The sequence below is a fragment of the Melospiza georgiana genome, chromosome 1 (genome assembly GCF_028018845.1).
Source record: "Melospiza georgiana isolate bMelGeo1 chromosome 1, bMelGeo1.pri, whole genome shotgun sequence".
In the NCBI taxonomy this organism is placed as follows: Eukaryota; Metazoa; Chordata; class Aves; order Passeriformes; family Passerellidae; genus Melospiza; species Melospiza georgiana.
In genome coordinates this window covers 21,747,683-21,774,869 of record NC_080430.1, presented here as the reverse complement: position 1 = coordinate 21,774,869, position 27,187 = coordinate 21,747,683, and the positions used below count along the sequence as shown (strand labels likewise).

Sequence of the window (27,187 nt, the reverse complement as noted above, 5' to 3'; positions counted from 1 at the left end):
CACACTCTGGCCACACAAGAGGAAGGACTATGGTTGTAGCAGAATTCTGCCACACATTTGTGATTTCGTTTTTTAGCTCAGAAACAGTGCTAAAGACATCAAAGATTTCAATTGCAAACTGAGATGAATTTAGATTCGCTCATCACTTCAACAAGAAAATGCTGGGGAGATGTTGAGGGATGTTTTAGTATCAAGAAAAAGAAAAGCAGAGGGAAAGACAGACTACAAAAGAGTCTAAAGAATTTATAGAGATTTGAGATCTGACTCCTAGGCACAGTAAGAAATAAAATAGCTGAGCTTTGGAGCTTGCTTGTAGGGGCAATCAACCAAACAACAGAATTAACAATCAAAGGAAGAAAACTTCAGCAAGTAAGAAACAAATGGGAAGTAGTCCATCATCCTAAAGCATACAAACTTTTTATGTGCTATGAATCTTTCTGAAGAGATCCCTACATCACATTTATTCTGCTGTGTCTGTCATCACTATGAGATTATGCTTTGAATAGTATTTGAATGTAGTTACAAAACAGAGGGAAAGTCTTAAAACTGAACACACAAGCTTTTCCTGACAATCTCAGGGCAACGAAGCTGTTAGTTTAAAACAATTTTATGTTTTTCAGGTAGGCAAAAATTATTTTTACAAGAACAAGAAATTTGAAAGTATTCCTTTCTTCAAAAATAATCTTGGCACAGATGGGAGCAGTCTCTTCAAAAGTTAACCCTAATAAAATTACCTAATATCACCAGAAGTGGTGAAAAGTTAGTTACCCATGTATAATATTTTCTAGACTGCACTTACTACCAGAAAGAAATTATTTTGGTATGGCTACTCTAGCAGCTGAAAAAAAACCAGAAAAGTTCCTTCAGGAAGTGAAAAGCAAGACATTAGCAGATCCTACCAGGTGTCATTTGTCATTGCTAGTGATTTCTTTAGCACCCAGGTTTGTAGATGGAGAGAAAGGATGGAAAATGAATGCAGAAAGGCAGTGTAAGCTTTAATGTTCTGGGCTTCCATTCTGTGCGAGGCTGATACCCAACCTGCAAGGTCACAAACCTCCACAGAAGAGAAGAAGCTGTTATTGTTCACTGATGAACGTTTAAACAGTTTCCTTCTTGAAGTACAAGCCAAACAACACACTTCTATGGTGATGTTCTAATTCTTGCCCTGATTTTAGATTTTGTTATGGCCAAGTCTAATCCAGTGGCCAACACAGAGTTTTAGTGCTGAAGGCTTCTCATGGCTAAGTTACATTGCATGGCCAAGGGGCAGGAGCACTAGGGCTGCTGGATAGAACAAGTGACTGCCCTTTGGGTGTCTCTAGGGCTGCTGAAGCTAAAACCTGGCACAGAGGTCTCCTGTACAGCACCTCAGCTGTGTTGGTGACACCACCTGCCTACCCCCTCTGACCACCCCTGAGGAGTGAGCTCTCCATCTCCTGACTGTTGGCCATATGCCTTTGCTGTCCCACTCATGGGGTCAGGCTGGCCAACAGTCTTTGGAAAATCTCACACAAATTCATCTCAACAATGGCCCCTAGGTCCATATCCATGGGGCACCAACCACATCCTCTTTCAAATTAGGTCAATGAGAAAAGAAAATACCAGCAGCAGAAAGGAGAAAATCTAACCTATGCAGCTATGAACTGCTGAAATATTATTTTGGGAGTTTATCTCTTTGATAGGAATTTTGTATTCAGCTTTTTTAAAAGTGTATGCAAAAAAATGTCTCATTTACGGAATCTAGCTGACACAAGATCATAAATATTTTATTACTACTTTAATAGTAAGAAATTTGGAGATAAAGGAACTGCATTGTTTTCCAAGTATTTTTTGTTAGTATGAACTTGAAGATCAGAAATTTTAAGCTCTCTGCTTCTGGTTTTACTGGGTTTACAGAAGGTAGATAGCCTATATTTCAAATCAGACATCCAAACATGAAAAGCACTTACAAATAAAAAATATACTCTACAAATATAAAAAAAACCCCAAAAAACATATATATACAAAATATATTCTACAATATATGCTACAAATCAACTTTTTCTCATGATTGGACACTTTTATGCAACTTTTGGTAAGTCAGGTAATTTCTCTTACTTATTGCTCCTCTACAAAATGGAATTAACAATATTCACCTTACATCAGTGAGAGGTGAGTAAAAAACTTTTGTAGATGCAATTTAAGAACAAATATATGAAGTAGCTAATGGATAATCAGACCTCAAATGGTAATAAAAATATCAATGCATAGATAAATTAGACCTCCTGACAGCTAGAGCCCAATCTTGAACATAATAAATCACATTATGTTGAAAGAGGTTTTGAAAAATGAAAACATTTAATTTATTTACCTCTTTTTACACATATTAACTTGCATCTTTCACACTTAGGGGAAAAAATAAACTCTTTTTCCATATTCTTTAATACCTTCAAAGTTGCAAAATTTGTTACAGATTTGCTAGTATTGGGAACTCAGAAACAGCCACATTTTACACGCAGCAGGGAATGAATTATATGATTCCAGAAGTTCAGGACAATTCTCCTTGAGCTGTGAATAAAAATGACTTTTTGTGCATGTTTCCTCTGCTGCTTCAGCTTTGCAATTTATATCATGGCAGAAATAATATTTTCCTAATACTTGGAAACGTACAATAATCCACATTATTCATGCACACACACTTCCTGAAGCTTTTCTGGTAGGAGGTTTCCTTTCATTCTAATTCTGCAGTGTCAGTCAGTAGAGTTTTATACAAGTTGCACAGCTGGCTAAGAGATACAGAAATCTATCCCATGGGACTAAGGAATTCTTTGCCTGTTGGAGTTTCCCCACTAATTGTTTTCATATGTACAATACAAGCTTATATCAACTAAGGAAAAAAAATTACAGTGTGGAAAATAGCAGCTGCTCTTCAGTCTTTTCATAACATGAACTAAATCTTTAGGGAGCATTATTTTAGAATAAAGCAGACAGAAATTAAATTATGCTCCTATTAAAGCTTTGTAGATATGAACCAAACTCCTGGCTTATTGTAGCAGAGAAATAAAAAACCCCCAAAAAATGTGTTAAAGGAGTATGGATTTCTTCCTTCCTTTTCTAAACACTATCTCAGAGCAAGAATGTTTTTTAAGAGAGATTTTCTTCCTCTTGTGCAAAAAACCCACCTTTTTTCTTTCAATACCTGTTGTTAACTGTTACGGTTCCAAAATCTTTTCTATTATGACATTTAGCATTTTTTTAAAGTCTTAAAGTCTGGAGTTGTGAAACAACATAATTTGGGTCAATGAACATGCTTCAGCCAAGTGTCTGTATTTATTTTTTTTTTTTTGCATCAACTGTTATAACACAAGATAATTGAATCAAAAAAATTCCAGAAAGGCCAAAGCTTTGTAAAGTTCTGGGTTTGTATAGTTCCATCAAGTGCCTTCTACATTGCTCTGTAGATGGGCAATTTTCTACACTGGATGTAGAAATGAGGAGCATGATAAAAATATGAGAAGTCCATAAAGTGTAAAAGAACACTGCAAGAGTGAAAATCTCTTGATCCCCCCTAACCCATATGCTTTTGAAGCCCACTTATTTATTGGTTTAAGTGTATCAAAGTTTAGTTCCTTTAAAAGCCTCCATGGCTCTTAAATGAAATGCTTCTCATGATTATGTTTTACAGTTCATATGTATCAATTAATTTTAAGATTCTTTAAGATTCTCTTGCTGAATCTTGCATTTGAGATTATTTTTAGGACTCATATCCTGTAAAGAATGTCTCCAATGTGAGGAAATCCTCTGACCATCTTTGGTTTAAAAGCAGTGCAAAATTTCTCATTCATGTTATCTTCTGGAGTCCTCCTTTACACCTTAATATTGTTTTTGTTCAGCCCACTTCCTGGCAGGCTTCCTGCTTCTAATGTTTTTACATCTTAGAAATCTGTTCCTCACAGACTCTCTGGCAAGACTTACTACCATTTTATATTCAACTTGCACGTGTTTATGCTCTGTTTTGATTTTAGCTTCCTCATTTGTTATGATTTCCACTTTTAAACAGTATCTTATGTATTTGTAATAGCCTCTTTTGTCAACTATTCCTGGGGTCCTTTCAAAGTGACTTTTTTCTAGTGCAGTAAATGTGCCTTTATGTGGTGTTATGTGTTATTAGTTGGCCTCCAAATGTCCTGCAAGCATTCTGTACTTGTAACTGATCTTAAATTGTTTTAATTAGCTTTTATGTTGGGTTGTTTTGTTTTTTGGTTGTTGTTTTTTTGTTTTGTTTTTTTTTTTTTTTTTTTCTTTTTAAAGTTAAATGCTACTGTGGATAAGAGTTTCTCTTTTAAGGATGGTTGAAACATTGTCCTGTGTGATGTGCTAAAAAAAACCTTCCTCTGACCAAAGACAGCCAGAAACAACATCCTGTGAACTTCTCTCTGCATGGCCAGCCAGATACCTTCTCTCTTCCACAAAGGACTAAGATCTGTCTTTCTCCAAGAGAAAATGGAGGGCCCACCAGCTCTGCATCACTTTCACTGTTACATTTTGTCAACAAACAGATGACTGTGTTTTCTGTTTTTTCCATTTTAGCTGTTTCATGTTTCATTCATCTAAACATTGCATATGACTTTGCAGCTTGCCCAGGAGCTGAGCATCCTCCTATACAGAAGGAGACTCAGTGTATCAAAGGACTCAAATTTACCTACCACAATGAGTTAGACAATCTGCTAAGTACTGGAAAATACCAAAAAGATTTCTATGTAGGGGGATTTTGTTGTGCTCAGAGCATGTTTCAGCATTTTGAATTCTGAAAACATTCAACAAAGAGCTGCAATAAAATTAAGGAACAGGAAGTAATTTGAGAAAGAGGATAAGAATATTTTTTGAGTAATCATGGACTTACCAGGCCACCAAAAGCTGAGAGTTGGGGAGCTGACAGGTTTTATTGTCTGGATTCACAATCATGGGGTTCAGAATAAGATGAGCATTCACTGTCACAACAGGTCTGGCTCTGGGAGATAGAAATAAGGTTCACCACATTCAGAAGGAGCATATTAGTACCTAAGTTGCAGCAGAGAAAACACTGAACTGAGTTGGCTGCAGAGAAGCCAGAGTTGTAGGGTTACTTGCGAGAACACAGTTTTATGATGCTGCTCATAGCCAAAAGAACCTTTTTTTTTTTTCCCCATCAGAATCCTATTGAGATTCACAAAAAAAATCTCATGTAAACACATCACAGAAAATGTACCCTATGGTTAAGCAATAGATGTGTCCCAGGACTGAGGCACATCAGACACATTTCATCACACTGAGTTTTCTCAAAGGACCAGAATTTGCCTTTTTGGGTTTTACAGCAGTTCTCTGGCCATCTTGCAGATTTATTCTGTACTGTCTCCATTAATAATGATATATTCCAAATTACAATGTCTGTTTCAAGACTCTTAAAAGAAATAAACATGATTTGGTTAAAGTAGAAGTTGGTGTAGACTATCTTGGGCCAATAATGAAATAAACTGTCTGACATTTCTTGGACTTTGCAAATCAGGAATAATCACCAGTAAATTGTGCTGAATATACATGAATATACAGTTCTGGGGACAGAAACCATCCCTCTGAAGCTGTTATTAAGTGATAATCTATAACTGGAAGCAGTTTGGAAGACAAATAATAAGAAGTATGTGTCCAGATTCTGATTAAGACAGCAATACTATTTACAGTAACTTACACAATCACCATTTTCTAACTTTCCTGATATTTTAATCCACATGTGAGCTTTTATGATTACTTCTTTATATTACTTCAGCAAGACATTAAAAATAAAATGACTCTCTTCACTTTCGTGCAACAGGGAAAACCTTTTTTTGCCTAGAAAATTTCAGTAATAAAACTCTATTTTAACAGTATGACAAGTTGCATATTTGAAACATTCTGGCCAGGAAATGGCTTTCTGATATTCACTTTATTAAATTACATAGAACACATTTTATTGTTATTGAAAATACACAGTGGATCTAATTCTTCAATGCTTTATCCTGTGCAGTCACTCATGGCATTGCAAAGTATTTGTATGATTCTTTCATAGCACAGAAGGAAAATCAGGACTTCTCACTACACCTACAGCGTTAGCTGAGATGAGTGAACATTCCTGTTCTATAAAATTCTTATGCTGTTACAAACATTCAGTTGGGAAGCAAAACATGCCTTTTCTCAGTCAGGTGCTGTTGGGAATACAGACAAGAAGAAGCCAGACAGGAATCAGAAACATGACCACATTTTGTAGCAATGGATGGTGAATGCTTAAATGAAATGAGCTGCCAGCACGGCTGGACTAAGAGAGCATTAGCAGATTTTATGTAAATGTCTATGTGTTTGGCAGCTTCAAATTTTACATCTCATCAAAAAGTGCATTTAGTGAAACTCCATAGTCAGCAACAACTTTTTGTTTTGTAAAGTGGGATCCAGTGCATTTTTTTAAACTGAGGCTAAAAGTAGCAGTCTTTATGTTCAATAAATGGTTCATGTCTTAACATACACAATCTCTGAAGATTGGTCATTTTAAAGTGTCTTAGTAGCACCAATTCCCCAGGGAAGAAATTAATTTTCAACCCCATGCCTTTTAAATTTCTTATTTAAAATTAACTAAAGAGTCAAACATTCTAGAAGCTGCTGGAGCTAAGCCTAAGCATGGAAATTTTCATTGAAAATTACAGGGTTTGAGCATGGGAAAAAAACACTTCTTTTTCAAAATATGTTTAATTTAACATCTCTAATGACCACCTTTTACACACTGCAACAGGGAAATAGGAATTTGGCATTTTTAAATTTTCTTATCTCCCACTAAAGCCATGAAATATCAAATCCATTGTATTTACCACATACCTGTAAACAACTGCTTTTCCAGCTCCAAATGCACCCACAATTAAATCTGGAAGAACCAAAATGGTTTCAGAATAGCTATACAGTAATCTCTCACACATTTTTTTTCCATCATAAATTAGCTTATTTACATTAATATTGCAGTAACATAAAACAAACATGATAATTACTTTCTAAGCACTTTTCTTCAAAAGTGTGAAGAACACAAGTGTGTTTTACCTGAAGGAAAACATTTCATATTTCAGAGATGGTGTCATAAATGTCTCAGTTGAAACCAGTAACTGCCAAACTATTTAACACAATGTCACCCACGCCACAATCTCACTTCTCCCCAGCTTGTATTATAGGGGAGAAAAATGCCATTAAACTCGATGTATTTTATTCCAAATCCTTAACTCTCCATTAAATGAAGAGCTGCAAAACAATTTCTCGCCAGTTTCCTATAAATAATGTTGAAACTTCATGGTGTTCTTTCCTGACAATCCTTCCATTCTACTTTGTGTTTTAAGTGATTTGTTCATTAATTTAGGCATTACATCTCTGTGCAAATAAACACAACGCAAGGTCAGAGGATGGCTGATTTCATAGCCTCTAATGTTTCCAGCACTGTAGCAATATGAGAAAAGGCTTACAACAGTTATCCATCTAAAGCTGTCATTTTCCCTGACAGAAGGAGTCAACAACACAGGTGCTACACTGGGACTTGGCCATGTCTTTGTCAGTGGTCAGTGGCCTGGGTTTGGGAATCTACAGGCCAGAATATTTCCACTTTCTGCCTGGAGCCCTTATCTAGAGATCTCTGGAAAGATCCAGACTGGCTTGCTGAATCCATTCAGGCCTCCTGGAGAAAAACTGGAGCCAAGCCATGAGGAAAAAGGATTAACTTTCCTGCTGCCTCTGCCTTTGGAAAGAGCTTTGGTTCATTTTCAAAGCCCCCAGAGTCCATCTGGGCACAGCTTTCACTCCACTACTGCTATCATTCAACATGACTGACATGTATCCAAGTCAGAAGACTGAGCCTTACAACAGCAGTGGTACAAACTGGCAATCTAAATTGATCTAAATAAGTTAATTAAATGAGTACTTGGGCTTTTAAACAAACTCTTACTTGCTGCTTCTATAGTTGGGGCACTGGTTTGCTTAAGAAGCCCTGAAGTCATCAAGCATGATGGAAATACCAAGCTTTGATGTTAATTATCTGGATGGGTTTGGTCCCGGACTGGCAGTGTATTTTCTAGTGCTTCTCCATCTTTCAGATGGTCAGGATTTCAAAAAAACTATAAACAAATACTTCACATGGGCAACAGCCAGTCCTTCACTGAATTCCATTAATAATGTCCTAATAGGAGCAGACACAGACAGTTTATGGATCTGATCCTCTTTTTGTACAACATTTACATTTTTCTAATTTCATTGGCCTTAGAGAAATATGTTTCAGGGTCAGGAACACTTTAAATAGCAGAAGAAAATAACTGATTTTATCTCCTTTTTGGGACATTTGTATGTCGTATTCTTTGGTAGCTTTTACAGACAACTTGCCCACAGTACCAAAAGCGAAAGATGTTTTCCTCTTAAATAAACAACTAATTGAGACAAAGCCATCACCATGAAGGCTGCACCAGACACAAACAGAACTTTTCCTGGCACCTCACTTATAGTGGCACCCATAGCAACCCCCCCAAAAAATTTAATATTTTGTTGATTTTTATTTTGCTTGCGTCTGAAGGAATTTTTATGAGTTTTGTGTTTGATGGGGTTTTCTTCTGTTTGCTATTTCTTAAGGAAAAAGAAACATTATGTTATGAACAGAAAGTGAAAGACAAGATGGAAAGGGTTTCTGTTCTGCTCTTCCCAGCTCTTCCCTGGCACTTCTTGTGAATTCTATAACAGACTTGACTTCAGATATGTACCGGCTCTTACCAGACCTGATAACTCAAAAGGTTTCAGGGTTATATTGTAAGAGACAAAACAGGAAGATATCCAAGACTTATTCAGATCTTGGCCTAGTGATGACTTCATAACACATTCTTTCATTAAAAAATAAAGGTTAAACACACAACTTGGGTAAGCTTACTAAAATGCAGCCCATTAGAACCTGAAGGTGAGAAGAATGAGTTTGTCAGACACAGCTGGCCTCACTGGTGTGAGTGAGTGTAATTTCAGTATGCACTGCTGTGCAAAAGTACCATCAATCTCAGCATCCCCATTTAATATTAAAGAGGATTTTGTACATCTGCTTAATGGTTAAATCCTGGTTTGTCTGGGACAGAGCCCAGCTTATTTGAAGACAGAGGGTGATGGGTCTAAAGGAGAAAATATAGGCCTCAGCCATCCAAAGACTGGTTTGCCATGAGCAATCTTTCTTCATTGCCACTTCATCCAGGTTTGGAGACACAGCAAATAGGATGAGGATCCCCAATCATGGCACCACCTTTGAGACTTTAAGGGCTGTAGGACTGTACTCTCCTGCTCTTGTGGGAGGCTCTTTTACCCTGACATGTCATTTATTTTCTGGCCTGAGCCATGCTTATTCTTGATCTAAAGAACTTGAATGCGTGAAACCACTGAGTAGAGAAAGTGGAATTAAGAATGAAAAATAAAAAAAATCCCCATATTTATAGCCAGTAGTAACTTCTACAATCTAGTGTAAGGACAAAATAATTATATATTCAAGTAGAGCATTCGCTGGAAGATTAATTAGGGATTTTGCTTTGCTTTGTCTTCTTCTGTTACAGAGCAGTAATGTCACTTCCTTCTTTCATTGCTTTGTGGGGTGCAACTCCTATACCCATAATTGGAAAAAAATTGATGTTGATACAAATGCATGAGATTTGAATACACATCCAATCAGAGCACTTTTACAAGCAGAAGTTTTGAATTTGTTGACTGTTCTGTAGAAGAAAAGTTACTAATAATTTCTGTGAAAAAAAATGCATGAGATTTCTAGATTATCTGAATTTTGGCAACTTTCTCCTTCAAAAATAGAAGTTTTCTTTATTAATTCTTGTTAATGCTGCACATGCAATGTCACTGATGCAAAGATCACTAGCTGAAAAACAAAGTTTTAACAATCACTTACATAGCAAAAGAAACCAACTTAAAAAAAAACAGTTTAACTCCTTATAACCCTTCCAAAGAGAGCCTGAAGAAAAGCCTATGCCTACTCCTTTGCATCAGTGAGGGATTTTTTTCAAGGTCAGATTAAAATGTGTGATTAAAACATAAAAAAAAAAAAGACAAAAAAGTGTAAGAATCACAAAATCTCCCTCAGTTCTTCTTTTCTTATATTTCATGTTTCTGGGATGATGAGAGATCTCACTGGTTTAGTTAAATAATCACTTTGCCTACACTGTCTGTTTGAGATTTTCTATCAGCTGCTCACCTGCAGAGAGCCAAGATCTGTAAGGAAGGGTTGGCATCAGCACCCATGTGCTTCTGCCTCATTGCTTTTGAGGAATAAATGAGCTGTGGGGTCACAAACACACTGCAAAAAATAAGAAAACAAGCATGGAGCAACTCCACAGGAATTTTTAACTTCCATTTTTAACACAGCTTGCGGGTTGTATGCAATAAAGTCCCAGCTGGTGGGGTTTGCAGAGCTTAATGTTGAAACAAGTGTCTTTGGGACATATTTAACTGAAGTCAAGTGCACTGCACAAAGTTAAACAATCCTAATACTTTTTTCAAATACCTCAAATTTACTTTTCTTTGAAGAGAAAGGTTACAAGATGCTGTCTGATGCAAGAAATCTATTTTCTGAGATAAAATTATAAAATTTAAGGTGCTGGCACTGAAAGGGACACTGGATTTTGTAAGCTTGTGAGTTCACTTGCACCTTCTGCCAAGTGACTGTGACAAATCTGAAACACTGTGTGATAAAGGGCAGAAACTTGCCATGATGATCACTAAACCTTCAACCAAATAAAGGAAGTAGGAAGATCAACAAAGTTCTACTTCCAGTCTCAACAAGACATACTCCTTTATTAACTCAAGAAAATTTACTTTATTCCCTCATATTTTTAAAGGTCATCCCCATTCTCTCTGAGAGATGCAGCCTCAGGGAGTCTGAGCAGGGAGAACATGCATCATGTTCAGCACCCTGCACTTGATTGGAACCTCAATCCCAAAAGAAATTGCCAAGACATGGTGTCTCATATCGGTACACGGGGGACAGCGGCCAAGAAAAACAACCAGTGAACAACTGCATAACTGGCAAACACCTCACTTGTCAGAAACCCAAAAATGAAACAACAGCTGAGTCACCTCCCTGCTGCAGCTCTACCAGGACACAGGCAGGAAAGGGATACATTTGGGGACTCAGAATGATTTCCTGACAGATTTAAACATAACTTGATGCAGTCTGTCAGCTTCATTGTATAGTATAAAAAGGGACTGGAAAACAGTTACATTCTACATGAGTACTGGTGCTAATGGAAATTTTGTACAAGGGAGAAAACCACCTAACTGTAAACTCTATTAAAAAAATCTGTGAGCCTTTTTGATTTTATTTTCCTCAGCAGATCAGGTGCCAAAAAGGCCCATGATCATATCTCTATTTGTTTTCTAGGACTTCAGTGTTCATTAAAACCCCACATCTCAGTAGGAAAGGTCTAGAATAAAAATGCCTTTAAATGGCTATCACTTCAGGCTTGACCATAGTAAAAGACACAGGCCTGTCCACCATAGCCACCTTTACTCAAGAATTTTAGTTAAATACTACAAACAGCCATCATTCAAAGCAGAGTCACTTTCTTCCAATCCTATCATTCTCGGGTACTGTTTTTAAACCATTCTGGTAGCAGGTCTGTTACAGGCCATTCCAAAGGCTAATTCATACCAATGCTTCTCTTTTGTCTGAATTAATTCCTTTCACAACACAACAATATTATTCATTATATTACAAAAAAAATCCTAAAGAGGACAGTTAATGCTTTATCACTTAAGTTAAACACTACTGGGATCAATTGCTTTACTCTTACATTCTATTGGGCACAATACTGTGATTTCATAAAATATTGTAAAGAATTTTAGAAAAGCATATCTAAAAATTACAGAAATAATAGTTTGCCATAAAATCAACATATTTGTACACAATTCTTGGCTTGTCACTACATTTTTGACTGATTATTCATGTGAAAAAATAATTAGCTGGTAGAAGCACTTCAGCTTTTCTGCATTTGCTGGCAGAACCCAAGCCATTATTCTGGCTCCCACACAGAGCAGTCCTCTCTTACCAGAGCAGATGCAGCTTCTCATTGATTTAATTTGTTTGTCTTCCACAAATCTCCTGGACCAACTTCATAATTTAATCATCGCTAGATTCCGATTTGTAATATTGTTGGCACAATGCCTACTGGTCTCAAAAAAATTTATTAATCTGAAGAACCCCCGCCTCTCAGAAAGAAATCTGAGGATTTTCTTCCTGCTGCTTGAGTTAATGTATTCAGCAGAAGGAGCTGTTAAATATTCCTGTTTTATTAAGATTAGACTGGATTACTGAAGTTCTGTGGACATTTTGTCTTCTTATTACACTTCTTTCCTTCTTAAAATGTTTATAGAGTAGTTTGATATTAAGTACTATGATATTCTAACTAACTACTATGATATTCTTAAGATAATAACTGAGTCCAAAATAACAAGGCATGAAGATGCCTTTATGCATTCCCCATTGCTGATAAAGGCTTGACTTTAAAGAACAACCAAAAGAACAGGCTAACAGCTGGGTTTGTGCTGAAGTAGGATACCTTGAACTGAAGCTTCAGTGGCACTGATTACTCTCTTAAGTTAATAAGGAAGACTTACACTAGCATATAAACAGGCAGGGAGCAGAGACAATAGTATATAATTTATTTGAGCAATTAACTAATCATCAGTCTTTGAATAGTGAAGTCATCCAAAGCACTGTTCTGAATCTACCCACACTGTTAATAGGAACTGGTTAAATCATCCTGATTCAGAGACACATTCAAAGAAACCCCAGTCTTCGGGAGGATATGCCACAAGAAGAAAGCGAGTTTAATGAGTTGAGTAAGTTATATTATAAACTATTTGCTCAGCTATAATCAGCCATTTGCTCAGTCATCAGCCATGACTGAACATATGCTGAAATGTGAGGGTGGAAACCTTACAGCCTACAAATGTCTGAGCCCTGTACAGATAGATGAACCAGCTGGAAGTGCAGCATCATCACCTAGATAATCACAGACTACAGGCACTCAGTGGGGCCAGCTTTGAACAGATGCCCAGAAGCCAAAAGAAACAAATTTATTTCCCATTAAACAGATTAATGGATTTCTTTTGTTCCTATGAAAATTGAACTATGCTAATAGAAAAAGACAAATAAATGTATAAATAAAATAAACTCTAATTCAAAATGCATGCCTTCGCTTCATTCCCTGCTTCAGGCCTTGATAACACACATAAAGATCAGGATGGAGCAAAGGGGCCCTAAAAGCCCCAGATTTACAGGACAGTGGAAGCTGCCTTGAAAGATGTTATTACGCATCCCAGATGTCCCAGTACAGAAGACAGGCAGGAAGATTGTGCTGAGGAAGGTATTTCAGAATATCTTCATGCAAACTTTGTCGAGCTGCTGTTACAGAGAATCCCATGATTATATAAATTGTGTTACAGCCTTCACTAGGATCACCTCAGACACAGCACAATGCTGCTTTGCCATGTCCTCACCTTGGCACAGAATTCCAGCTACCACTGTATTTGCACTTAAACTGATGGGAAAAGCCCATATTTTATGGTTTTCAATCTCATCACCTCCCTTATTTCTTTAATTCCATTTAGTGTTTTTTTCATGACTGTCAATCCAGAATAATGGCATTAAACCAGTATTTACTATTGTAGCAGAAGTGAGATCAGCTCTTCTCTTTTGAATATGACCTTAGAACATGAGTTGTCAGAAAACAGTGAAGTGGATCACCTGCTGAAAGATGTTACAATTATGTCACTGCTAGTAAAACAATGGTAAAGAATGTGCCTGTATGCTGCATCTTTACTACATGCAGTGGTATCATTAAAATAGCCCTAACACATTTCACCCATGCCAATTATTAGACTACAAAAGCAAGCACGCAGTAACCCTGTTTTGGCAAAAGTGAGTTTAATAGTGTGCACAAGGAGTGCTCAGAACCAAAGATAGCATATTTCATTTACTAGTGTAGATGTACCTCAGGAGGATTAACTGGTCTTTTCCATCAAACACTGGGTCCATGTTGTGTACTGGAGAGTTATTGAGTATTTCAGGTGAGTATAGTATTAAGCTTGACAGTGTCATGCTTAGAAGACTGGGAAAGCTGCCCATCATGGCTTGGCACAATCTATCTGACTGATATCCTTAATCTGCTTCCTTTTACTAGTCTTATTTGACTATAAAGTTTAATTAGATTTTGCCTCTTACACGACTACAGAGAAAGGAGCATCATCCATTAATCACCACCATCACCACTGCCTGGCACTGCACTCCAGCTAGGTGAGGAGGAGGCCTCTGTTTGGGGTAGGAGGTGATGAACACAAGCACAGAGAAGGCAGCAGCATGAGCAACACAGATGCTAGAATGATCAGCACTGTTTTCTGCCTCTGCTGCTTCCCAGGGTTGAAAGTTTCCCACTGCCCCCAAGCCTGCAAAGCAGAGACTTCCATATTATCACCCCTGTCTGTGCTGATAAAGGAACAGTTCTGGGTACATAACATCTGGAGTGTCTGTAAAGATGACACAATTTACAGAACTCCCTCCTGGAAAGCTGCAGAGATGTAAACCAAAGGTTGTACTTAGTAACAAAACTCAGTCTTCCCTGTAAAAATAAATCTCAGTATTTTCACAATGCTGAGGGGTCTGTTACTGTTACAGTGACAGCACCTGGGCCAGGACAGCTGGACAGATGGTCACTACATTGACAGAACTGCTAACAAAAAGGAAAAGCAGCTCTGTCTGCATGCTGGCCCTACCATTTTTAGGTAAGTCTTTGCTAGTTAGTTATTCAGCTGTCTGTACCTTGTGCTTGTGCAATAAAGGCAGGGCAAGTGTTTGAGCACTGTGTACTGTCCATATTTTTGTGTTGTTAGCACAGATTAGCTGTGATTTTAGTGTGTGCAAGTTAGTACTCCCCAAGACAGCAGCTGGGAAAGGTTTGGGCCAAAGACCTTTCACAAAAGGGAATATGGGTACTGCCATCCTGTTCCAGTGGTTTCATCTGATAAGAGTGAGCTGTGCTGTGCCATATAGCCTCAAGCCCAGACCACAGTTCCTGGCCCACTTTATTTTCTTGTACAAACATGATTACTGATAGCAATGAAAAATATTTGGGATTATTGTTTTTTCAAGCACTAATTCTGATTTTCTTCTCAGTTGAGAAGATCCAGCTCTTTTTTAATGTTGGTTAAGTATGAAACCCAGGTCAATGGTAAAATCTTTATCAGAAACCATTCTTTACCTATACACAAGTCATAAACTACTAACGACTCTTTACACAAAAATATATGAAGAAGAGGAGAAGAGGCAGCACTGGTGGCAAGACTGAAAAATCATTTGGTACAACAGAACTGGTGTGCCATTCTCCATTCCACAAGGAACAATTAAATATATTAGAATTCATTCCAGAGGATTGCTAAAACATGTGGCTGCTAGAGGAAGTATGTCTCAAGTCTGTAAAATAACTGGACTGCAGAACTGTTGAAAATGTCCAGTGGAATGTTCAAGATTTGAATGGGACACAGTGAGAATTATTTCTTCACAGACAATTCAGTTGGGCTGTGGGGTCCCTTGACAAATGCTGCGTGTGCCAAAAGTCTGCATGAGTTCTACAGCTGACTGTTCAAATTCATGGAAGAAAAGTCTGTCAAGTGATACTAATTTTGGAAGTGCCATCTCTTACTCTGGGCCACCTTGATATTCTGGTTGGTTAATGCTGGGTGAATATTCTGGGAAATATCACAACTGTACAACTCCCAGGATATCTATTGTTGGCTACTGATTGAAACATGCTATGGTGCTAGACAGATCTTTCATCTCTATCAGTATGGTTGTATTATGTTTTTCCTTGTCTGCTGTGCTGCTCCACCATTAAGCCTGCCTGGGATCAGTTTTTCTCCCAAATTGATTATACAGCTGGGGTCATGGGGGACAAGAGACTCTTTCTCTGCCTTTCCCAAAGAAGACCAGAAAGTGGGGGGTGGAGGAGACTCTCTCCCTTTGGTGGCAGGAGTCACAGGAAGAGGAGAAAAGAGAAACCACTCCATCCACAGGAAAGCTGAGGGATTTGAAGAGCTCTTTGTACTAGGGAGTCTTCATCTGCTCCCTGTTCCTTCTCTGTTCCTGAGCTTATACTGGCATTTGGATGAAGAGAAGAAGATATTACTCCCTGTACCAAATGGTCTCTCTTCTCCAGAAGGCTAATATATAGATCCCAGTTTGAATTGAACTCCCAGCCAAGAGAGGATTTAACCTTTTTCCAATGGGAGAAAAATTTGACTGTGATTCACCCTCTCTTTTTAGTAACTGCATTACCCAGCTTGTAACCAAAGAGCACTGGGGTTGCTGGGATCTGTACAGCAATCCCAGGATAAAGCCCAGTGGTCTGTGGTAAGAAGCCATATGAACAGGTGGTATCTTCTGCCCTCCAGGTCAGTGATCTGCTCCCAAAAACATTACCTTATGGTCTGATTTAAAGAAAGACTGAACCTCTAAAAGCTCTGAAAATGCTATACAGTGCATTAGAAATGAAATGGCAGAGTAAGTCTCCCAAGTCTCAGACTCCAAATTCCTAGCATGGATATGCTGCCTCATGAACAATGTCAGGCACAAGTGCTTGAGTAAATTATACAAAGACAGCTACAGCTATACAGGTCAGTCTTGAACAATTGAACTCTAGCCATGGAAGAGCTACGTGCTTGGAGAATCTCACCTTACACAGTGGCAATATCCATTCATCCCTGCAGCCACACATTACAGCTGTCTTTCATCTCTGTCCAGAACTTCTGAGAACAGAACTTCTGAAGGAGTGTTAAGTCAGAATAACCTGATTTTATTACATTTATCTTTTTATAAAATGGTTGCTTTTAGAATATACACACTAGAAAGCTTAAATTAAAATGTTTGTGATATTTTTTTCCCGTATCTTTCACAACCTTCCTTGAATCACAGGCACAAACAGTAGTTTGGGAAGAATGGAATTAAAAACTAATTTTCTAGATTTTCTATAGTCAGCCAGATCCCATTTCTCTAAAATAAAACTTCCTTCCTAATCCTTCCAACTTCAGTACCTTGTTTCCTCCTTTTACAAGAGTTGCCCTCAGGCGTTTCCGTCAGGAGGTGAAGGAGGAAAGCTCTTTGACACGAGAAGGATTACTTGATTCATTGCCTAGAGTGTTTGTCCTAGGCTTGCATTTCCCTGTATTATTTCCTTTTTTTCCCCCTTTTCCCATAGGAAGGCACTCTATTTTTGTGCTAACATTGTGCCATGTTTGCACTATTTTTACAGCTCTGTTTTGGTGCTCTAAATCTTCATGAATTAGGGAAGAGGTGGTTGACTCATAGTAAGGGATTTTTCTTCTCATTTTGTGAGAGATTTTCACCAGTGCTATGGACTGCCCACCCAGGGGAAAAGCTAGTTACAGTAAATGCAGGGTGGTGTTTCTGTTGTTTGTTTCCACTTTTTAATTAGGTAATTCCTGTAATAAAATCAAATGCTCTAACACATAGTGAGCTGATAACACAATGTGAAATTCTGCAAGTAGGATGCATGGTGGAGGCCACAATGACAGACAGAGAACACAGAATTATACTACAATTCCTCAGTGCACATTTGGGAAGATCAAGACTCATGACACAAACTTTCCACATATTAGCTTAAAAGATGCTCCACATAGAGTATGCTAATACAGCAGTAAGACTTCTACTCTTCTCTATGGGAGTCAAAGAATCTCTCCCTTCCCTCTATCTTTTCAATCTTAGAAATGCCAGGAATGCAATATCCTGTTTCCTTTGGTTTTGCTGGGGGCCTTGTGGGTGCTTTAGGAAATGTTTAAATGCTGAAACTTTAATAAAGAGCTCTGTTGTCCAAGAGAACCTCATTAGTCATGGACAATGAAAGTCTATTAATAGCAACATCAACAATATGCAAACAAAAAGTCAGAAGAGTGTTTAAAAGCCCTTTCTTCTCTCAAATGCTAAAGAGCTTCTTACTTTAGTCTCATGATAGCCTCACTTTATTACTCCGCAGTCAGCTTTTCTGTTTGTAAAACTGTAATTTCTACTGTAAACACCCCTTCCCAGAAATTGCCTTCTGCTTTTGGAAAGATACCTCTTTCAAGGCTTTTACAATCCATCTCAGAAAGGTAAAAGATCCTGGTTTTGTCCCTTTCAAAAATTACAGTTTTCACTTTTGAAATAGCACAACTTTTAAGAACTCTAGCCTTGAAATAACCCAGGATAACAAGAGTGATTTCACAGTAAGTCAGGGAAGCATGGACTGTTAGGATTTTACTGTGGATGAACCTTTCACAGTAAGGAAATACCATGTTTTACTACACACTCTTACTAAGGCCTCTGAATTGTGGTGAGAAGAAACAGAACAGATTTGTTTCCAGATGAGAGAGAGGGTAAATACAAGCACACTTACATTCAGACTACTTAGATGGTAGGGAAAATTTTCTTTAAAAAACAAATGCTTCCCTGAAAAACTTAATTAATGTCACAAATTTGGTAAATGTGAATGCATGTCAGGTAAACTCATTAGGAAGAATCAAAGCTAGCCTAAAAAGGAAGAGTCCATATCTCAAAATGAAAACATAAAAGGGATGGAAAGGCCCAAATAAAATAGCTACTTTAAGCAATTTCCATTCTCTCTGCTTTTTTGTAATGCAAAGCCATTAACTATATATAGCTCAGTGTCTCTTAGGTCAGCAAAAAACAACCCAGAAACACAATCAAACCAATGCCTTCTTCTACAATGCAACATGTTTTTAATTAAGAAAGAATGCCAGGATGAAGGAGACCTTACAAGTTCAATAAGCTGAGACATTCAGTTTTTGCAAGCGGGGGAAAAGGGTTAAGGTTTTCATTGTAAACTTCACATGTTTTATGTTAATACAACTATTTCAGCCCTTTCTTGACTTTCTGATCATGTCTTTTGACAGGAAGGGGAGTATTTGTTTTGTCTGTTTTTAACTCTCAGGAAAGCAAACTAGAACTGTCCAGAAATGTCCATCCTTTATTCTGACCTCTGCCTTCCAAAAGGAGCAGTTTAGGCATGATGAATTTACCAGAGAATGGAAGTATGAAATTCCCTTTCTAATGCAAAAATCTTACCTGGGTAATCATTCTTGTCTACATCAGAGTCTCCTCTCAGAGTGAAGCCAAATCCCGAAGGCATGGACTGAGAGGCCCAGGCTCCATTGAGAACCTGGGAAGGGTTAGGGTTTAACCCATTGCTGTGTCCATTGTAAATGAGCACTTTCCCTCTTCTGTCTTCTCCTGCAAATGGTGCACCAATAGCAATGTCTGCAGAGGAAAAAAAAAAAAAAATGAATGGACACAATTAAAAATTAACTCCTTGCAGGAAAATAGACTCAAATTGCTTCTGCTACAAACATGCAAGAACTTCAACATTCTATATTTCTGAATGTATTCTAGTTTAAAGGCAAATATACAAAATGTTAGCAGTGTTTTTTTCTGTGTCATGACAAAAGCTTATAAAATAATCCTATGAAGATGTTATTTAATTATACTAAATAGCCAGTCCACATTGGATTCCTCTACATATTTCCAGGGCAGTTAATTAGCTTTAATAAACCAAGATCTAATGAATGCCTGCTTCTACTTTCCCATTTTTAAACAGGTAAAAACTTTATTTGATTTCTTCTCTGACCTGTTAATAAGGAGAAGCTTTTAGATAAAACCAATTTTCTTTTCCCAGATAACATATCCTACACAGACAAAGAACTTTACCCCCTCAAATACCCAATGCTTTAGAATGCAAAAGAGAACAGTGGAATATAATGTTTTCATCTATACCAAATCATCATTTCATTGATGGACTAGTACTGAGTCAGGAATTTCACAAGAGCTCTTAGACACTGTAGAATTCAACAGTTCCATCCTTAAAAATGAGGTGTCACATCCAAGAAGCAGAATTCACAGTGCTCTTAGTTTCTGTGACCAGGATGTGGAGACAATATTGTCTAGACTGAAATCCAACTGCTGTTCTAGCTGAGCTAGATAATAGGAAACAATAGAGGATATGTATCTTCAGCTCTCATTTTTGGGTTCTGATCTAGGAAATGATGCTGGACTTCTTTATTAAACTTGAATTGAGCATCTGGACTCTGGCTCTGAGTCTTCTTGGTCTTTATACAGTGACAGAGAACAGCAGAAATGTCTTCTGCCTACATCATCTGAATTCTGGAGAGACAGGAGACCAACACTGCCTGCCCAGAGTAGCTGAGGGTATCTGCTATTGCTCACAGGCAGAAAACAGGAATTCTCCACCATGAGGTTCAGCTGTGCTGTACTCCATGGTGGGATTCCAGGATAAGTCTGTGAGGGTGCTCTCAGCAGTCACAATCCAATGGCTCCTACCCACAGCCATTCATACTTTGTACACTCTGAACCCCAGTGCACTTCTATGACTCCTGACATGAATGATCCCTTGCACAGCAGCCACACAATGAGGACACTGCCCTAGAATCTAGTGGCTAGAGAATTGTGAAAAACACCCCAGGAGGTAATTAATTTTTCCTTAGTTCATTAATTTTTCCTTAGTGGGACAGCTATTCTAAAGGCTACTGTGCAAAACAGCTCTTCCAGAAAAAAATCTTGGTGTTTTAGTTGCAAAGGTACCTGCTTTGAAGATCCCTAACATCCTGGAAATAAGAAGTAAGGAAATGCATGCAGGGAAAACCAAGATGCCACTGATCATGTCTGGGAGGCTGACTCTAGGTGCTCAAGGTATCCCAGCTTTCTCAGGTAATCAAGCAGTAAGTTTAGTTGTTCTGGTTGCTTGAATACAGGCTGCCAGTTAAGTTATATGAATATTTTGTTGTGTGCGTGTGCTATAAGCATTTAAAAGAACTCGTGCACCTGATTTTTAGTACTTAAGTACCAGTGGAAGACTAAGTCCAAAATAGTACTTGTGTACTTCTGCCCAATTCTTTAATTGTTGACAAAATGCTCCATGTACTGAGCCTCACTGAATTATCAAACTCTTCCAAGTATTTGAGGAGAAAAGAACTCTGCTTTCAAAGAGATGAAACATCTTAACCAAGTAATTAAAAGTTATTATATTTATAAAACAAAAGGTATTTTTATTAAAAAAACCACTAGCATTTGGCAAAAAAAAAAAAACACTGTAGTCAATATGACTGCCCTCCTACGGTCACTTTTCATGATTTGGGTCTCAATATCAGTTTCATTAGCATTAGTATAAATTCTCATTTATTTCAAATATGTTACAAAGCCTTTTCCAGCACAGCACAGACATAATATTTGCTGCTTGGGCATTTGTAATTTCAGTGTTAGAAATACACTACATTACAGACAAATTACCATTATATCCATCCTGATTGAGATCCCCAAGGTGAGTGATTGCACTGCCAAATCTACCAAACACTTCAGTGCCTGTCAGAATTTGTGCATCTTGGAAGAGGAATGCACTTTCTTGCAGGTACAGATAAACTTGCCCAACTTCTTTAGGCTTGCTCTCAAATTCTCGTTCCATAAAAAGAGGAGCACCAACTAGGATATCATCTAAACTGGAAAAAACAAAAAGCCAGTGTCACTGAGAGACTGAGTGCAAACAACACAGTTTATACATTTGCTAAACAAGAAGCAGATAATTATCATACAGTCAGACTAAATGAGGTAAGAAGGCACTTCTGGAGTCCTAGTTCAAACACTTGGTCAAAGCATGGTCAATTAGGGAAGGCTGTCCACAGCTATACTCAGCTCAGTTTTGAATATCTCCATGGATGGAGGCTCCACAACCTCTCTGGGCAACTACTTCCAGTGTCTGATCATCATCACAGACAAAATGTTTCTTTCTAGGTTTAAATAGAACCACCTGTACTTCAATTCATGCCCACAAGAGACACTGAAAACTTACGCTTTGCAATTGATGATGCAGAAGTCAGGAATCTAAGAGTGAATATTCTGTAGATCTGTTTTACCAACAGTGCCAGCAAGAGACAAATTTTAGTATTAAATCTAGTTTTTGCAAATTATATACCAGCAAGTGACCAAAAGAAAAAGAACCTCTCACTTTACAACAGATTTTTGAGTAACATGCATGAAACACAAGTAGAGCATCAATTAATAGAGAATGCCTCATCACTTCTTCATATAGAAACTAGGAGACAAAGCCAATGCCCTATTTCTGAAAATGCTTCTGTTCAATATTAGGTACACAAGTAGTTGCAGTGTTCATATAATTTTCTGTAGAGAGTATTAAAGAGAAATTACATAATCAAATCATAAAAATAAGATGCTTAGAGGAAAAAGTCGGTCCATTATGCTACTCCAAGAAGAATCAGTAAAAGAACACAGATCAATCAAAGCATCTTTTGCATGTTGTTGTTCTAAACAGTCACGTTTCAAAACATATTACCAACATTTATTTAGAGGGAATAAAAAGATCCTTTCATGAACTGTGAAGAATAAAAACAAGTGTGATTGACAGACTCATAAAAAGCAGAAGCATTCTTAATGGACTACTCTGAGATATGAAATGATAGTATCAGATTAATTTCTGAAGGTTGCTCAAGGCCAAATAATAAAATAATTTGCATTACATTCAGTGGTCATTGATCATCTGTATTAAGGAAATGTGTTACTGCAAATAACTAGGAATACTTGATCACAGAATATTTAATTTGGAAAACATATTCTCTTGCTCTAATGCGAAGTTTTTTTCAAACCTTGTAAAGCTCACAGAAAACTTTCTATTCACAATTCATCGTATTTCCAATATGAGGCTTTATCTATTAGCAAACCAAATATTGAAATTGTACTACACTGTTTTTCCTAATCCTGATAGAAAAAAAATCCGTATGATTCAGCAGTATCTCAGCTACTATTTTACCACAGATGTACATTATAATTCTAAGATAGACACCATAGAATTTAGCATAGAATATTTCATCTAGAAAAAAAAATTAATTTCACTGTAGAAATTACAGATTATGTGAGTTGTGACAAAATACTTCTAGGAATGTTATTTTTCTACCAATTTTTATAGCATGTTTCCATAAAGGAAAGTGCAGTTCCAAATGTCAGGTCAGTTTGGTACAGCTGTCCTATTTTTTATGTTAGATTTTGCTCTATGGCATAAATAACTAAAAAGGAAGGAAGCAGATGCTGACTTGACATCAAAGGTGGGATTTTCCTTTCACACTAAACATTAAAAGTCTTCCTCTACTAATGGAAGATGTTTGTGATTGGGACAGAATATCTGCTGAAATGGTTGCCATGAAACAACAGCAACAACAGAAAGAAATAATGAATGCTCTTTTCAAAATAAGTAATTTTACATATGCCACGTACTAAAAGCATTACACAGTAGCACTATCATCAATTACTATTTCAGTACCTCACAGTGCAGATATTGCCAGTACATTGGGACCCCACAGAGTTCAGTGCTGTAGAAACCATGAAATAAAAGATGTGCTTGGCTCCCTTGAATATTTTACAAATGAGCGATTTTAAGACTAAAGGAAGATTTTTTTAGAGATGACAAGGAACCAAATGACTGAGAGTCAGAAAGCTCTCAGCATACTGATGTTAAATAAATAGATACCCAGATACCTTTAAAACTCTGGTTCATAGAGCAATATCTAGAGTGCCTAAAATGGTGAAAAGAGAAACTATTGTGTTCTAAACAGACTACCTATTGTGTACTAAAACTCTCTAAGCAGAAGCCTAACCCAGAACACAAGATTCAGCAGGTGATAGAGAAAGCAAGCAGACAGGAGCTGGAGGTTGTTAAACAGGGAGCACAGCATCCCAGTTAGAAGTGCACAGTACTGCATTATTTTTCTGGTAAAATTTCAACTTTGTTAAAATAAATGACAATGACTGTATAAAATGCATGAACAGTCCAGGGAGAAGGGACCAGAATCTGGTAGTTAAAATGGCTCATCTTCTGATGTACTGAGGGACAGGTGGAAGGAGGGCAGTCATTTAATACACTGATCTATTTTTCAACTGGTTATGGGCAGCAGAGCCACTTGGAGCACCCACAAAACTTGGTTTGTCTTCCCTCCAGGTACTCAGATGTATTGCCCCACTAAGGCCTTCCTTTCCTCACCCTCTTAAATTTTCCCCTTTCTCCTTCAGAGCTGCGCACTGCAGGTCAAACCACACTGCTTCAGCAAATCCTCTGCAAGAGGGAACTCTCCCTTATGCAATTCTAGAGGTTTGGGATTAGAGTTTGGGTTTTTTGTGCTGTCACAGCAGTGTACTATAGCTAGAAAGGAAGAGTTTGTCGGCTACCCAGCTCTCTCTGATCCTTATTTACTTTCTTCTGGTTCCTCTTCAAGTGAGTAAAATAAGCAAACAATTGCTGCTTACCCTACTTTATATTCAGTTCTACCTCCCAGCTTCTGTAACTTAATTATTTAGATAGCAAGCAGTCAAGGGGGCATGGGGGGTGTGTGTACTTGTTGGGTTCTAAGTGCCTATGTGGTTAGTATGATGCATTTTGTTGGTGAAAGAGGATATTTCAATTGGCTTTTTAAAATGTAGGGGTTTGTATTTACAAAATTGAGAGTTCTGAGTCAAATTCAGTTTGATGTGATTACCTTTAAAAAGCCATATGAGTAAATAAAAGCAAAAGCCCCTGGACAGTAATATTAAACCATGAAATGCAGTTCAGTGTGCAGTGGTATTTTGAAGTGGTTCATTAGATTTCATTAATGCACTAAGATGCTAGAGTTAACATAAATTATATATTAATTTTTGCTCCAACACAGAAAAGTAACCAGCCAGAATTACTTCCCTTCTGATTAAAAAAAAAAAATCTTTAAAAAGCACAAAGCTGACCACCTGCTGAGACTGTGTGCCATTCCTTTGTATCCTGCAGAGTAATAAAAAGCAGGAATATGGGAAATGTCAAGAGGTCAAAGTATAACTACGGAAAGCTTTGATATAGGCTAAATAAAAAAAACAGTAAACAGTTTATTTCACTATTTTTATTGAACTGATTCAGCCTAAATTAAAATTGCTCTCTTCTTCTCTCTTTATTAGGAATGTAGCTTGTGAGTTGATGGCAAACTTGATTTATTAAGTTTCATTGTGGATTTCTCAGCATTCTCAGCAACAGGCAACTAAAGGGTAGTTCAAACAGTATCCTCAATTTCCCTGTTCTGTCTACAATCCTGATATGGTGCAGATAAAACTGCATGATTCACTTTGCTATACCCACAGAACTGCTGGGCCAGATCTACAGAACTTTTTTTCCTAAGATGAGCCTAATCTTTGAGGCATATCATGAGCCTTACGACAGCAAAGCACTATTCCTAATAATCTTGTGTTCTTTTTTCAGCAAATAACTTAATCAGGTTTCTCATACTGATGGGGCCACCACTATCTCCTCATCCTTAGCTGAACAAAATGCCTAAGTGAATTTGAAGTGTTAATTTCCTTTTGCTTTTTTCCCCCTCCTTTACTCTTCCTTTCAGATAAATATTTCTATTGATTATATGTGCAAACCAGCCAAGGCAGGCTACATATCTAATCAGACATGTTTATCCAGCAGAGCTTTTTGTGTTTTGTTTTCTGTGGGATGTTTGGATCTCAGGAAGAGTCTTTAGATTTCTTTTAAGATATAGACTGGGAGACCACACAGGCCTCAACAGCAGTTTGATTATATTATTGACATAAACTGTGGTTTTAGAGGTACACAGAAAATATGAGACCTGCCAAGTAACCCTAGGGTTAACAGGAAATAACCTGCACAGGAAACAGTTTGGTTCAGTGAGAAGTTAGATAAGTACCCTGAAAGTCTAATGAGTGTCTATTGCACCTTAGATGAATGTTCCTTCACCCTTTCACATTTGTAATAGATCAGTAGGACTAAATAATTTCTCATTCTGTATATCAGAAAAACCAAAATTCTCAAAAGCTGTGATACTATGACAAAATTTAATCTCAGAAATTTGGTAAGATTTGAGTTCTATGAAGCCACCATGGAAACTGCTGAAGCTCCTGTTCTGTTGTTGGGGTTTTTTTGTAACTGCAATAACATTTACCACTTTGTTACTTTTCTTTTCTCTTGTAAAACTCAATCTTTAAAGGGTCACTAGTCACTGATGAGAAGAAATCACTTAACCCAGAAAAATTATTTCATATACTATGTTTAAGCACTTAATAAGAAACGATCACAAGAAAAACATATGATGTAGACACATCTGAGGCATTTTGCAATAAGCAATAGTACACTTCATCTCTAAATATTATCCTGGCTCATCTTTGTGCAGACTTCCAAGCCTTTGAGTTTCAGGGATCTTTATCTCCTTGCTAGATAGCTACTATAAATATTCTCTTACTAAAGTCGTCTTCTTCTAAAATATTTAATCAGACTTTACATGACTTGAAAGTTAACAAAGGTTTTGTTCAACAGAGCCTGAAACCCCCAAGTATCTTAGGAATAATGATCCCCAGGTATCATGATCCTGAGACTGGAGCATTGTTATCCCTCTGACACACACAGTGCCTGCTGTAACAACTATGGGGCACAGACAATTGCTGGTCCTCAGAATGATAAACATGGATGGCCAACCAGCAGGTGCTAGAATGAAGAAAGAAGAGCTGGTGACATTAGAAGGCTTTTAAAATTGTGAAGTGAAGCTATGGATGAGAAAATTTTCCTGTATGTGAGAAAGATGAAAGTCAGAAGTTCATTCTCCCAATCTCTTCCCTGTGGTGCAATTTATTCACTGTTCTTTTACCTGGATCTGTTTCCTAGGACTCTGGACACTCCTCTGACACACTGCTTTGAATAAACATTCAGGAAGATAAACTCACCCAAACTAGGCCTGCAAATACTCATGCCACCATGGCTGCACAAAGATAAGTCTATGTGGGAAATTAAAATTAGAGAAGCAGAGAAGCCAAGAGAAGCATTTTGAGGCATAAAGCACCTGAAAACCTACATTTATTACTAAATATCAGTCATTGCTTCTATTAATGTTCAGTGGAGCTGAATATATTTTGTAACCTACCCATCATTGTTAACATCAGATACTGCAACTGTGTACCCAAAATAGGACGCCATCTGAAAATAAAAAAACAACAGATAGGTTTTCATATTTGATATAAAATGTAAAGTTT

The 27,187-nt window shown here is 37.5% G+C and overlaps 1 protein-coding gene across 1 annotated transcript in view; it reads right to left on the bottom strand.

Moving 5' to 3' along the window:
* Positions 1–27,187, bottom strand: part of ITGA8 (integrin subunit alpha 8) — a 109,785-nt gene that overhangs the window by 60,638 nt on the left and 21,960 nt on the right. The window contains exons 11-15 of the mRNA XM_058028536.1: positions 27,079–27,131; positions 21,410–21,615; positions 19,175–19,366; positions 6,859–6,904; positions 4,883–4,990 (exon numbers count right to left, since the gene is read on the bottom strand). Coding sequence (XP_057884519.1) covers positions 4,883–4,990; positions 6,859–6,904; positions 19,175–19,366; positions 21,410–21,615; positions 27,079–27,131 — 605 coding nt within the window. The remainder of the gene's footprint in view (positions 1–4,882; positions 4,991–6,858; positions 6,905–19,174; positions 19,367–21,409; positions 21,616–27,078; positions 27,132–27,187) is intronic.